Genomic DNA, 13835 nt, shown 5'->3' with positions numbered 1-13835 from the left:
TATTGCCCATGCCCCCCTCTCCCCTTGAGTCAGAGCTTCAAGCGTGACCATCCCCCAAACGTTGCACATCTCACTCATTATGTTTGTATATACCCATCCCCTCCTCCCCCCTCCCGGCTGCCCAACACCCGGTACATGTTATTCCTATATGTCCACTTAGATGTTGACTCGTTAATACCAATTTTCTGGTGAGTACATGTGGTGCTTGTTTTTCCTTTCTTGAGATACTTCACTTAGTAGAATGTGTCCAGCTCTAGCCAGGAAAATACAAGAGGTGCCATATCACCATTGTTTCTTAAAGCTGAGTAGTACTCCATGGTATACATATAATTATCGGTATATATGGTTTTGATTGTCTTTTTCCTAATCACTAGACGGGCAGATTATATTTTCATGTGCTTATGTGTCACCTTTGGTGACATGTCTCTTAATGGCTTTTGCTCTTTTTCTAATTGGAGTTTGTGTTTTTACTATTGTTTTTGGGGTTTTCTATATTTAACTTGTCCTTTGACAAACATGTGGTTTGCAAATATTTTATCCCAGTCTATGATTTTTCTTTTCATTCTTTTTGTACGGTCTCTCAATGATCGGAAATTTTTTATTTTGATGAGGGCTAATCTAGCAATTTTTCTTTTTTTTGAAGGGTAGTTTTGGTGTCAAATCTAAGAACTCTACATAGCACTAGTTCCTGAAGATTTCCTGTTTGTTTTCTAAAAGTTGTATGTCTTACATTTAATTATGTATCTATTTTCAGATAATTTTGTATAAGATGTGATGTTTGCATCAAGGTTCATTCTTTGACTGAATGTGTAATAGTTTTAGTGTATATATGCATATGGGTAATAGTTTTAGTGTGTATGCACAAACATCAGCATATATATATATACATATATATATATATATACACACACACATACACATATATATATATTTTGGGGATTATTGCCTCTTCTGTTTTCTGGAAGATGTGTAAATATGCGTCAATTCTTAACCTATTTTGTAAAATTGTTCAGTAAAATCACCTGGGCCTGTGGGAATTGTGTGTGTGGTAGGGAGCTTTTTAATTGCCTATTACATTTATTTAATGGATATACAAATATTCAGTTTATTTTTCATTTGTGTTACTTTGGTGGTTTGTTATTTTTGAAGATATTTTTTCTAATTTCATCTCAGTTGGTTAATTTATGGATATAAATTTGTTCATAGTATCTCTATATTTTCCTTTTAATGAAAACATAAGCTGTGCTGCTGTTTCATCCCTGACATTGATGATTTCTGTGTTATCTCTTTTTAACTTTGCCATCTTGCTGAAGGTTTTCAGCTTTATTAAATTTATCAACAAAATAGGTTTTGCCTTAATTTTCTCTATTTTTTCTGTTTTTAATTTCATTGATTTTTTCTCTCATGTTTGTTACTTCTTCCCTTCATACTTGGTTTGGATTTATTTTGGTCTTTTTCTAGTTTGTTCAAGGAAGAAGTCATATTATTGACTTGTGCTATTTTCTCTTTTCTATTTTAAGCATTTTAGGAGTACAATTTTCCTCTCATCGCTGTTTTGCTTGCATCCCAGAATAATATGTTGTACATTTGACCATTAAACAACATGAGTTTGAATTGCGCAGGTCTACATATACATGAATTTTTTTTCAGTAGATATATTTTTTAAACATTTTGAGCTTTGTAACAATTAGAGAAAAAACTTGCAAGTGAACTTCATAGCCTGGAAATATCAAAACAATTAAGAAAAAGTTAGGTACGTTATGAATGCATATAACATATGTACATACTAGTGTATTTTATCATTTATGTATGCACCCAACTTAGGTGCACCCAGATTCATACAGCAAATTCTACTTGATCTAAACAAAATGATAAACACCATAATAGCCAGAGACTTCAACATTTTTTAAAGAATGGTTTTGCTACATATATTCCTAGATATTTAATTTTGTTTGGGGCTATAGTAAAGGGAATTGCATTTTTGATGTGAGCTTCGGCTTGAGGGTTCTTGGCATATATAAATGCCTCTGATTTGTGTATGTTGATTTTGTAACCTGAGACTTTACCGAATTCATTTATCAAATCTAGGAGTCTCTTGGAGGACTCCATGGGGTTTTTCTAGGTATAATATCATATCATCTGCGAAAAGCAAGAGTTTGATCTCATCTGCACCCACTTGGATGCCCTTAATATCCCTCTCTTGCATGACTGCTATAGCTAGAACTTCGAGTACTATGTTGAATAAAAGAGGAGATAGTGGGCATCTTTGTCTAGTTCCGGTTCGAAGTGGGAATGGTTTCACTTTTTCCCCATTCAATATGATATTGGCTGTGGGTTTGTCATAAATGGATTTGATAATTTAAATATAAGAACTGCCTATGCCTATTTTGTTCAGAGTTTTTATCATAAAGTTGTGTTGGACTCTGTCAAATGCTGTCTCTTCATCTATTGAGACAATCATATGGTCTTTGTTCTTGTTTTTATTTATAAGGCGAATTGCATTTATAGACTTGTGTATGTTGAACCAGTCGTGCATCCCTGGGATAAAGCCCACCTGGTCCTGGTGAATTATTTTTTTTGATGTGCTGCTGAATCATGTTTGCTAGAATTTTGTTGTGGATTTTGCATCTATATTCATGAGGGATATTGGTCTGTAATTGTCTTTTTTGTTGCATCTTTCCTGGTTTTTGTAGGAATATATCTAATGAAAGATACAAAAGGCTTATACAAGGAGAACTATGAAACACTAAAAAAAGAGATTGTAGAAGATGTAAACAGACAGAAAAAACATGGATTCATGGATTGGTAGAATCAATTGGTAGAATCAATATCGTTAAAATGTCAGTATTACCTAAAGTTATCTATAGGATTAATGCAATTCCCATCAAAATGCCACCATCATTCTTAACAGATCTATCAAAAATAATTCTTCGCTTTGTATGGAACCAGAAAAAACCGTGTATAGCCAAAGCAATCTTAAGAAAAAAGAACAAATTGTGAGGCATCAATCTTCCTGACTTCAAGCTGTACTATAAAGCAATAATAATTAAATCAGCCTAGTCCTGGCATAAGAACAGAAGTATTGATGTTTGGAATTGGCCTGAGATACCAGACTTGAACCCATCTGCATATGGTAACTTAATCTTTGATAAAGCAAACAAAAATATACATTGGGGAAAAGAATCTATCTTCAATAAAAGGTGCTGGGAAAACTGGATATCTACATGCAGAAGAATGAATCAGGATTCCTACCTTTAACCTCTCACAAAAATTCACTCAAAATGGATAACAGACTTAAACCTAAGGCATGAAACCCTAAGAATCCTAGAAGAAGATGTTGAGGAAACCCTCTCAGACATTGGTCTAGACAAAGAATTTTTGAAGAAGACTCCCAAAGCCATCACTGGAGCGACAAAAATAAACAAATGGGATCTGATCAAATTGAAAAGCTTCTGCACAACCAAAGAAACCATCATTAGAGTGAATAGGCAACCTACAGAATGGAAGAAAATATTTTCTTTCTACTCTTCTGATAAAGGCCTGATAACAAGAATCTATCTAGAACACAAAGGATTTAACAAGAAAAAAATCAAACAACGCCATCAAGAAATGGGCAACAGAAATGAACAGAAACTTTTCCAAAGAACACAGAATAATGGCCAGAAAACATACCCAAAAAATGCTCAACATCTCTAATCATTAGAGAAATGCAAATCAAAACCACAATGAGATATCATCTAACCCCAGTGAAATTGGCCCGTATCAAGAAATCCCAAAGCAATAAATGCTGGCGAGGATGCGGAGAGACAGGAACACTCTTACACTGCTGGTGGGACTGCAAATTAGTGCAACCATTGTGGAAAAGAATTTGGAGATACCTCAAACAGCTAAAAATAGAAATACCATTTGACCCAGCAATAGCATTATTAGGCATCTACCCAAAAGAGCATAAATCATTCTATTATAAAGACATCTGCACCCGAATGTTTTTGGCAGCACAATTCACTCTTGCAAGGACGTGGAAACAACCCAAGTGCCCATCAATTCACGACTGGAAAATTAAAATTTGATATGTTTACAATGGAATATTACTCAATTCTAAGAAATGAGAGCGAGCTAACACCGCTTATATTATCCTGGATTGAGCTTGAGCCCATTATCCAAAGTGAGGTGACACAAGATCAGAGGGATGGGCTCCATATGTACTTGCCATCACATTGGTACTGACCAATTTTCAATATGGTGTTCAAAGTGGGGTGGTGTTCATCAGAGATTCAGGGGGGTGGGGGGATAGATCGACATCTGAGAGATATGCCGAATAATGTGGAGGGGAAGGGCATAACCCTAACCTTTGCTAAGTAAAGGCAAAATTATAAAAAATAATCAAAATGTTAAAAAAAACAAAAAACAAAAAACCATTTATCGGGTGTCAGGCAAGTGGGAGGGGGAGGGGATGGGTTTATATACATTACAAGTGCATTGTGGATTGTCGGGGGCATGGACATGCTTGAAGCTCTGACTTGAGGGGGGAGGAAAGGCAATAGCAATGTATGTAATCTTAATATTTGTACCCCCTTATTATGCTGAAATAATAATAAAAAGAATGGTTTTCCTTTGTGTAGTATTCTTATTTGGCTTTTGTTTTTCTTTCAGCGCTTTTGATATATCATCCCACTCCCTGCTGGCCTCTAAGGTTTCTCCTGAAAAAAATAATCTGCTCATAATCCTGTGGAATTTCCTTTGTATGTGACAAGTTGTTATTCTTTTGTACTTTTCAAGTTCTCTTTGTTTTTGACTTTTTAAAATTTAATTAAGATGTGCCTAGGTGTGGATATCTTGAAATTTATCTTATTTGATGTCTTTGGGCTTTTGGGGTATGTATATCAATTTCCTTCCCCAGTTTTGAGAAGGTTTTACCATTATGTATTTGAAAGAACTTTCTGGCCTTTTCCCTCTGCTTTTTCTGAAATTTCTTTAATTTGTATCTTGGACCACTTGATGGTGTTCTATAAGTTCCTCAAGCTTTTTCACACTTTTTTGTTTTTTAGAATTTTTATTCTCTTATTAATTATGTCAAGTGACTTGCTTCAAGTAGGTTGAGCTATTCCCTACTTGATCTAATCTTCCTTTGAAATCCTTTACTAAATTTTCAATTCAGTTATTGCATTCCTTAGCTCCATAATTTCTACCTGGTACTTTTTAAATATACATTTTCTTTTGTTGAAATTTTTACTTTTTTCATGTGTTGTTCTCTTGATCTCAGGGAGCATCTTGATGGGAATTGTTTTTAATTCTTTGTCAGGTTAATCATATAACTTAATTAGAGTAAGCTTCTGGAGCTTTATCATGTATTATGATTGGAATATGTTTGCCTGATTCATCATTTTCTCAATTCCTCTGTGTTAATATCTACATATTAGACAAAGTGGACACCTCATCCTATCTTTGTAGACTGGAAGGAAAAGTCTCATCCAAGAGAATTCCCCACCCTTCAGCTGGGCAAAAAATTTTGGGAGTTTCAATCAACTGTCCTTTTGGCCTCTTTCTTGGCTGAGATTTTCTGTTCTTTCATTTATTTCAAGAGAATTTTTAATTGTTCATTAATGAAATTATATTAGTGCTTCTTTTAAACATTTTTGATTAGTTTCATGCTATTACTCATCTCAATATTGGCATCAGTTGATTTTTTTTTTCATTCTTGGATTTTTTTCGGTCCTTGGTATAGAGTGATTTTGATTGTTTCCTTGACATTTAGTGAAGCAGATTCTTGACCTTATTTAATATTCCTTTTTAAAAAACATTCATCTTAATTTTAGTTTTAATGTAGTCTACTGTTCCAATGAGAGTTTAGCTTTCTTAGGAATTGCAACATTATTGTGTTGTGCATCTTTTACTTTTTTTCCATTTTTTAATTTCAGCGTCGTATGGTGGTACAAATGTTAAGGTTACGTATATTGCCCATGCCCCCCCTCCACCCTTGAGTCAGAGCTTCAAGCGTGACCATCCCCCAAACGCTGTACATCCCACTCATTGTGTTCGTATATACCCATCCCCTCTTTTCTTTGATTTGTTGAAGCTGCTGTTGTATCTTATGTCATTCAGCTGAAGGTGTAGATGGTACTTCCCTGGTCCAGGTGGGTTGCTAGGTGAGGGTGGTTGATAAAAGACCCATAGAATGGAGGCCATTTCCCTTGACTGTTCTCTGGCTACTAGACGTCAGTGTACTTCATTCTACCTCTATTCATCTGGGTGGATAAAGCTCTTATCTGGCTAGCTGCGAGTGAGGAGTATTGAGAAACATCACATGAGGATCATTTTATCCCACTAGGTGCACTGCCAAAATTGTTGAGTCTGGTTTTCTCTGTACTGCTGGGGAGGATCGTGGTCTGGTTTCCCTTCTGCCTTTTTGTGAAGGGCTTGTAGATACATATTTTGCTGGCACCAATGGAAGTTTGGGTGGCTGCTACTGTAGTTTGACATATAGCAGAGTATGGATCTCCCTGCTTGCAATTAGCTAGCCCTGATGGTGTGGGTGTATCAGGCACTATGCTAACAACTTTGTGTACAACATGAGATGAGTTGGCCAAACTGCGTTCTGGTGACCGCCACTGAGAGTAGATTTGTCATGCCATTGTCAATGATTGGGTAGAGGGGTTATGTGTAGTTTTGGGGAAAAAAAAGTGAATGATCTCTGATGAACGTGTCTGTTTGGGAGATAACATAATAGATATATCCATAGGGAAGAATATGATGACACTAGAGTTTTCATAGTATAGAATAAGAAAAAAGACTAACCCTATATATCACTAGACTTTAGAGAGCAAAAAGGAGAAATCACTGAAAAATATTAGGGGAGAACCTGGAAAAGAATAACACCATAGATATGGATGGGAAGGATGGTTTGAACTAAAGATGGTCACTTATCTCTACAGAGATATACTAAAATGATATCAAGATGAAGAAATGTTAATTATAATAATACTTCTGCGTAACCCAGAACATAGAACTGAATGTTCATAGTCAAAATCAAATGTACTGTGTTAATTATATCGTTAGCAGTTATAAACTATATACTCAGGAAATGTGGCTGAAAAGGAAAAGACACAAATAAGAAAGTTGTTTGTCAAAAATTTTAAATTGTAGCAATAATTATTTAGGGGAGGATCATAGTCATAATTATTCCTAGGCAGAACGGATTTAGAGGAAGAGATTACAGATAGATTACAAAGAAATTGATTACCTAAGGAATAATGTTATTATAATCGCTAAATGTGACTGATAATATCAAGAAAGTAAAGATAAAAGCTAGGATTTCATTTGCAAATTATTTATGAATGTATCTTCCTGTGTTCTTATTCAGGGCCATTGCTTTTATCAAGGATATGCTGCAGAGACTCCAAAGTCAGTTGCAACACTAAGCACTTGTTCAGGACTCAGGTGATGTCATATTCCACAGATGTACCTTAAGATCTTGTGTGAGCCCATAATTTTCAAAAAGGATAGAGTGAATAATAAGAAATATAGACTCTCTTGTGTTTCTTATCATATGCTTTTTTTTTTTTTTTTTTACCTATTCCTCTTTCTCTTATCTACTTTCCTATTCTTTTTGTCTGTGTCCCACTGGTGCAGTCATAAAAATGCATGCAGAAAAGCTTCCACTTGCATGAAGAGTATTCAGGTTTCTTAGCCACACTATAACCACACCTATGCTTACTTTCTATAATAGACAAACGATGAGCATAAAATTGTGTTTGAAAGTTAATACAAGAAAGATGGGTGATTACCAGATATTTGAGTGCAATGACTATTGTCAAATTTTATAAAATGTTTTTATTTAGCATTTTTTTACATTTCTCAGTGGGGCATCTACACCAATTATGTTTTTTTTTTTTTTTTTTTTCCCAGGAAAAGGCAGTGAGACCAATTATGTTTTTATTTATTTTATGTTGGAATATTTAGGGGAATGCTGCAGTTAAAGAATATCAGTTATGGTATTGAACCATTGGAATCATCACCTACATATGCACATATACTTTACCAAATAATGAATAATAAAGTTGATGAGTTCTCCTTTCAAGAAAAGTACTCTGTCACCCAAGATGTAGATCAACCCTACAGGATTCTTGTCAACTCAGAAGTGAGTATTCTTTTTTATGAGCTTTTCATTTATCTTACTTTTGATAAACTTATTCACATTGAAATTTTGAGATTTGACAAATTTGGAAAAAATTTAACCTGATATTCATTATATTAATAATTTCAAAGATATACAATGTAACCAAAATGTCACACACACAAAAAAACTTTTATCGGGTGGTGGGCAGGTGGGGAGGAGAGGAGGGGCAGGATGTATACTTAGATAATGGGTGCAGTGAGCACCACCTGGGGGTTGGACTGGACATGCTTGATGCTCTGGCACGGCGGGGGGTGGGTGGTGGTGGTGGTGGCGGTGGTGGTGGTGGTGGTGGTGGCAAGGGCAATATATGTATCCCTAACAATATTTGTATCCCCATAATATGATAACAAAAGGGAAAAAATAAAAAAAATTCAGTTGTAGAATACTTGTTTTAAATATATTTTTGTTTCTTCAGATAAAATTAAGAAAATATAATAGTTATAGACAATTTTAACATCAAAATCCTGATGTTTCTCTAGTTGCAAGGATTTTTATACACACACATATATTTATATAGTTGTTTTATACCAAATTTACATCCTATTTATAAAATTTTTCCAAATTTGTTCAAGTTACTGAATAAGCATTTTCTTTGCCAATACATTTTTTTTTTTTTTTTTGGTTAAAAAAGGGGATTATTTTGGTAGAGAATTTAAAAGTGAAAAAGAGACAAGATAATATGCCAGAGGGGAGACAAGATGACTGACTGGAGACAGCTTGCCAGACAGTCCTGGGTGGAAGTTAGGAATTCTGATATACGGTAGAGGAAAAGAGATGCAGAACAGGTGTAGATTATAGGGAGACATACCAGAGCTTGCCAGGGATCTCATAGAGGAAAATTACGAAGCAGAGAAGTGAGAAGATAAAGGGAAAAGATGCCACCGCAGATCAAACCCAGAGAGTCTATGAGCCCGGTGTAAGGGTAAAGGGGGAATTTCTCTCACCCTTCCACAAGCATTCCATGGCCACCGGGCTATGAAGTTTCTTGGAGATTATCCCACCCCCATGAGCCCAGGCACAGTGGCAACACGATACACATGGATCAGCACAATAGTTACTGTCCATTTTAAAACCACCCAAAACTTAAAGCCCAGAGCTCAAATAAAGCAACAGTACAAGAGGTAAGAAAAATCAACAAAGTACTATCCCACAGGATGAACAGAACAGCCATCCCAGATACAAATTCTATCAATCAACGTTAAATGGTTTGAATTCCCCACTCAAGAGATGTAGGCTGGCTAAATGGATTTTAAAAATACAGGTCAAGTATCTGCTGTCTCCAGGTGACACATCTAACCAACAAGGACACTGACAGACTAAAGGCCGAGAGATGAAGTGATTGGGGCTCACACCATGAGCCCAAATCCATGAAATCCATAAATGGATTTCTGATCCAGGAACACCAAAAATCCATGAAAAACGAAACCAAAAGAAAGCAGGTGTAGACATTCTTGTGTGAGATAAAATTGGCTTTACATCAACCATGGTAAAGAAAGACAAAGATGGTCATTATATGATGGTAAAGGGAGCAATTCAACAAGAAAACATAACAATCCTAAATATTTATACACCTACCACAGGAGCACCTGGATTCATAAAGCAAACCTTACCAGATCTAAGTACATAAACAGCAACATTGTAATTGCCGGGGACCTCAACACCCCACTGATGGAACTGGACCAATTATCTAAGCAGAAAATAAAAAAGAAATATTGGACTTAAATGGGACTATACAGCAATTGGGCCTAAGAGACATTTATATTTTTACCAAGAAACCACTGAATATACATTCTACTCTTTAGTACCTGGAACATTCTCTAAGATTGATCATATTTTAGGGTACAAAATATGGCTCAGAAAACTTAAAAAATTGAAATCATGCCATGTATCTTCTCAGACCACAGTGGAATAAAACTGGAAATCAACTCCAAGAGAAACAGTTGATTCTGCACAAAGTCATGGAAATTAAACCACATGCTTCTTAATGATTATTTGATCAACTATGAAATTAAGAGGGAAATTAAGATTCCTCAAACCGAATGACAAAGAGGACACACATTATCAACATTTGTGGGATACAGGAAAAGTAGACCTAAGGGGGCAATCAATAGCTTTAAATGCCTACAAAAAGAAGACCAAAAGATTACAAATTCACAGACTAATGACACTCTCAAAGAATAAGAAAAGGAAGAGCAAACCAAGTCCAAAGGCAGCCAGACAAAAGATATAACTAAGGTCAGAGCAGAACTAAATGAAATTGAAAATAAGAAAATTATACAGAAGATTAACAAAACAAAAACTTGGTTCTTTGAAAAGAGAAACAAAATTGATAGACCTCTGGCTAGATTAATCAGGAATAGAAGAGAGAGGACTCAAAAAAGTTCATATATAAATGAAAAGGGAGGTATTAATATTACAACTGATATCAGAGAAATACAAAATATCATTTGTGAATACTGTGAAATTCTCTATGCACATGGATTGAAAATGTGGAAGACATGGACAAATTTCTGGAAACACACAACTCCAAAGGCTCAATCAATAAGAAAAAGAACTCTTGAATTTCTTGCTGATTTTTGTGAATTCTATATAGATTCTGGTTATGAGCCCTTTTTCTGATGTGTAGCATTCGAATATTTCCTCCCCTTCTGTAGGTTGTCTGTTTGCTCTCATGATAGTTTCTTTGGCTGTGCAGAAGCTTTTTAATTTGATTAGGTCCCATTTATTTACTTTTGTTATTGCTGTGATTGCCTTTGAGGTCCTCTTCATAAATTCTTTCCCTAGGCCAATGTGATAAAAACTCTCAAAAAGCTAGGCTTAGAAAGAACATATCTCAAAATTATAAAAGCTGTATGTGACAAACTCACAGCCAGCATAGCATTGATGGGAAAAAGTTGAAAACATTCCCACTAAAAGTGGAAGGAAGTTTTTCCAACATTTCCTTCTAGAATTCTTATAGTTTCATGACTTATACTGCTTGTGGGACTGCAAAGTAGTACAACCTCTGTGGAAAGTAATATGGAGATACCGCAAAGAGCTACAGGTAGAACTCCCATTTGCTCACGCAATCCTATTACCAGGCATCTACCCAAAGGAAGAAAAGACATTCTATGAAAAAGACATCTGCACTAAAATGTTTATAGCAGCACAATTTACAATTACAGAGATGTGGAAACAACCCAAGTGCCCATCAATACATAAGTGGATTAATAAAATGTGGTATATGTATACCATGGAGTGCTATTCAGCCACACACAAAAAATAAAAAACAATGCTGATCTAGCACTTCTTGTATTATCCTGAATAGAATTGGAACCCATTCGTTGAAGTATCGCAAGAATAGAAAAACAAGCACCATATGTACTCACTATCAAATTGATATTAACTGACTTAACTGACCAACACTTAAGTGTACATATAGTAGTAACATTTATTGGGTGTCAGGCAGGTTAGAGGGGAGAGGAGGGAATGGGTATATTTACACCTAATGGGTGCAGTACACACCGTACGGGGGATGGACATGCTTAAAGCTCTTACTTAGGTGGTGCAAAAGCAATATATGTAACCTAAGCGTTTGTACCCCTGTAATATGCTGAAATAAGAAAAAAAGAACTAACAAGCAATTAGATTGAAGCAGCAATAAAAAAAAAATCTTCCAGCAACAATAAAATCCCAAACCAGGTGGATTCACTGCTGAATTTTCCCAGACCTACAAAGAAGAGCTGATACCCGTGGTGCAGAAATTATTTCATAACATTGAGAAGGAGGGAATCCTTCCCAAAGCATTCTATGACACCAGTATCCCCTTGATTCCAAATCAAGGAAAGGACACAACAAAAAAGAACACTACAGACCAATATCTCTTAAGAATATACATACCAAAATCTTCAATAACATACTATGAAACCAAATTCAATAGCATATTAAAAAAAAATTATCCATGAGCAAGTGGGCCTCATCCCAGGGATACAAGGATGGTTCAACAACATAAATCAATAAATGTACTTAACCACATAAACAGAAACAAGAACAAAGGTCATATTATCGTCTTAATAGATGTAGAAAAAGCATATGACAAAATTCAGCACGCCTTTGTGTTAAAAACTCTGCAAAACCCGGGCTTAGAAGGAGCATTTCTCAAAATTATAAAAGCCATATATGACAAACCCACAGCCAGCATCACACTGATAGGAAAAAGTTGAAAGCATTCCCACCAAAAACTGGAAGAAAACAAGGATATCCACTGTCCCTTCTATTCAACAAAGTGTGAGACATCCTAGCCAGAGCAACCATGCAAGCAAAATAAGTTAATGGTATCCAGATTAGGAAAGAAGAGATCAAACTCTTGATATGTTCTCATGCCTAGAAAACCCCAAGATTCTACCAAGAGACTCCTGGAATTTATAAGTGGACTCGGCAATGTTTCCGGGTACAAAATCAATCTACACAAATCAGTAGTATTCCTATATACCAAATAACATTTAAGCTGGGACTTAAACCAAAGACTAAATACCATTCCAATTACTATAAAGAAAATAAAAAACCGAGGAATATACTTAACTAAGGAGGTAAAAAACTCTATAAAGAGAACGACAGAACACTGAAGAAAGAAATCACAGATGTGGATTTCCACTTTCCAGAAGTGGAAAAATATATCATGCTCATGTATCAGCAAAATCAACATTGTTAAAATGTCCATACAGTCCAAAGTGATTTATAGATTCCATGCAATCCCTATCAAAATACCAATGTTATATTTCACACATCTAGAAAAAAAAATTCTATACTTCCTGTGGAACCAGAAAACAGGCCAAATAACCAAAGCAATCTTAAGAAAAACAAACAAATCAGGAAGCATCATATTACTAGACTTTATACTACCCGGGTATAGTAACTAAATAAGCTTCCTATTGGCACAAAAATAGAGGCATAGACCAATGGAACAGAACAGTTATAAAATGATCCAAATGCAGCCAACTGAGTTTTACAAATCAGACAAAAATACACACTGAGGAAAAGAAGCCCTATTCAATAAATGGTGCTGGGCAAATTGGATAGCCACATTTAGTAGAATGAAACAGGATCCGTGTCTTTCACCACTTAGAAAAATTAATCCAAAATGAATAAAGACCTTAATGTAAGACTTGAAACCTTAAGACTTCTAGGAGAAAATGTCAGAAAAACTCTTGTAGATATCGGCTTAGGCAAAGAATTTGTGAAGAAGAACCCAAAAGCAATCACAGCAACAATAAAAATAAATAAATGGGAATTGATTAAATTAAAAAGCTTCTGCACAGCCAAGGAAATAATTAACACAGCAAATAGACAACCTACAGAATGGTAGAAAATATTTGCAAGCTATACATCTGATAAAGGACTAATAACCAGAATCTACAATGAACTCAAACAAATCAGCAAGAAAAGAAATCAAACAGCTCCATTAAAAAGTGGGTAAAAACATGAACAGAAGCTTTTCAAAAGAAGTTAGACAAATGGCCAATAAACATTTGGGAAAATGCTCGATGTCACTAATCATCAGGTAAATTAAAATGAAAACCATAATGAGATATCATCACCTTATCCCAGTCAGAATGGCCTTTATTAAAAAGTCCAAAAATAATAGATGCTGGATGTTGCTGGTGTTGATACAGAGAAAAAG

At 35.2% G+C, this 13835-nt stretch overlaps 1 protein-coding gene across 1 annotated transcript in view; it reads left to right on the top strand.

Moving 5' to 3' along the window:
• Nucleotides 1–13835, top strand: part of LOC142864096 (A disintegrin and metallopeptidase domain 3-like) — a 119042-nt gene that overhangs the window by 24774 nt on the left and 80433 nt on the right. The window contains exons 5-6 of the mRNA XM_075997195.1: nt 7361–7437; nt 7960–8137. Of these exons, the coding sequence (XP_075853310.1) occupies nt 7361–7437; nt 7960–8137 (255 nt within the window). The remainder of the gene's footprint in view (nt 1–7360; nt 7438–7959; nt 8138–13835) is intronic.

This window comes from Microcebus murinus, chromosome 24 (genome assembly GCF_040939455.1).
Source record: "Microcebus murinus isolate Inina chromosome 24, M.murinus_Inina_mat1.0, whole genome shotgun sequence".
Lineage (NCBI taxonomy): Eukaryota > Metazoa > Chordata > Mammalia > Primates > Cheirogaleidae > Microcebus > Microcebus murinus.
This window is presented reverse-complemented; position numbering and strand designations above follow the sequence as displayed.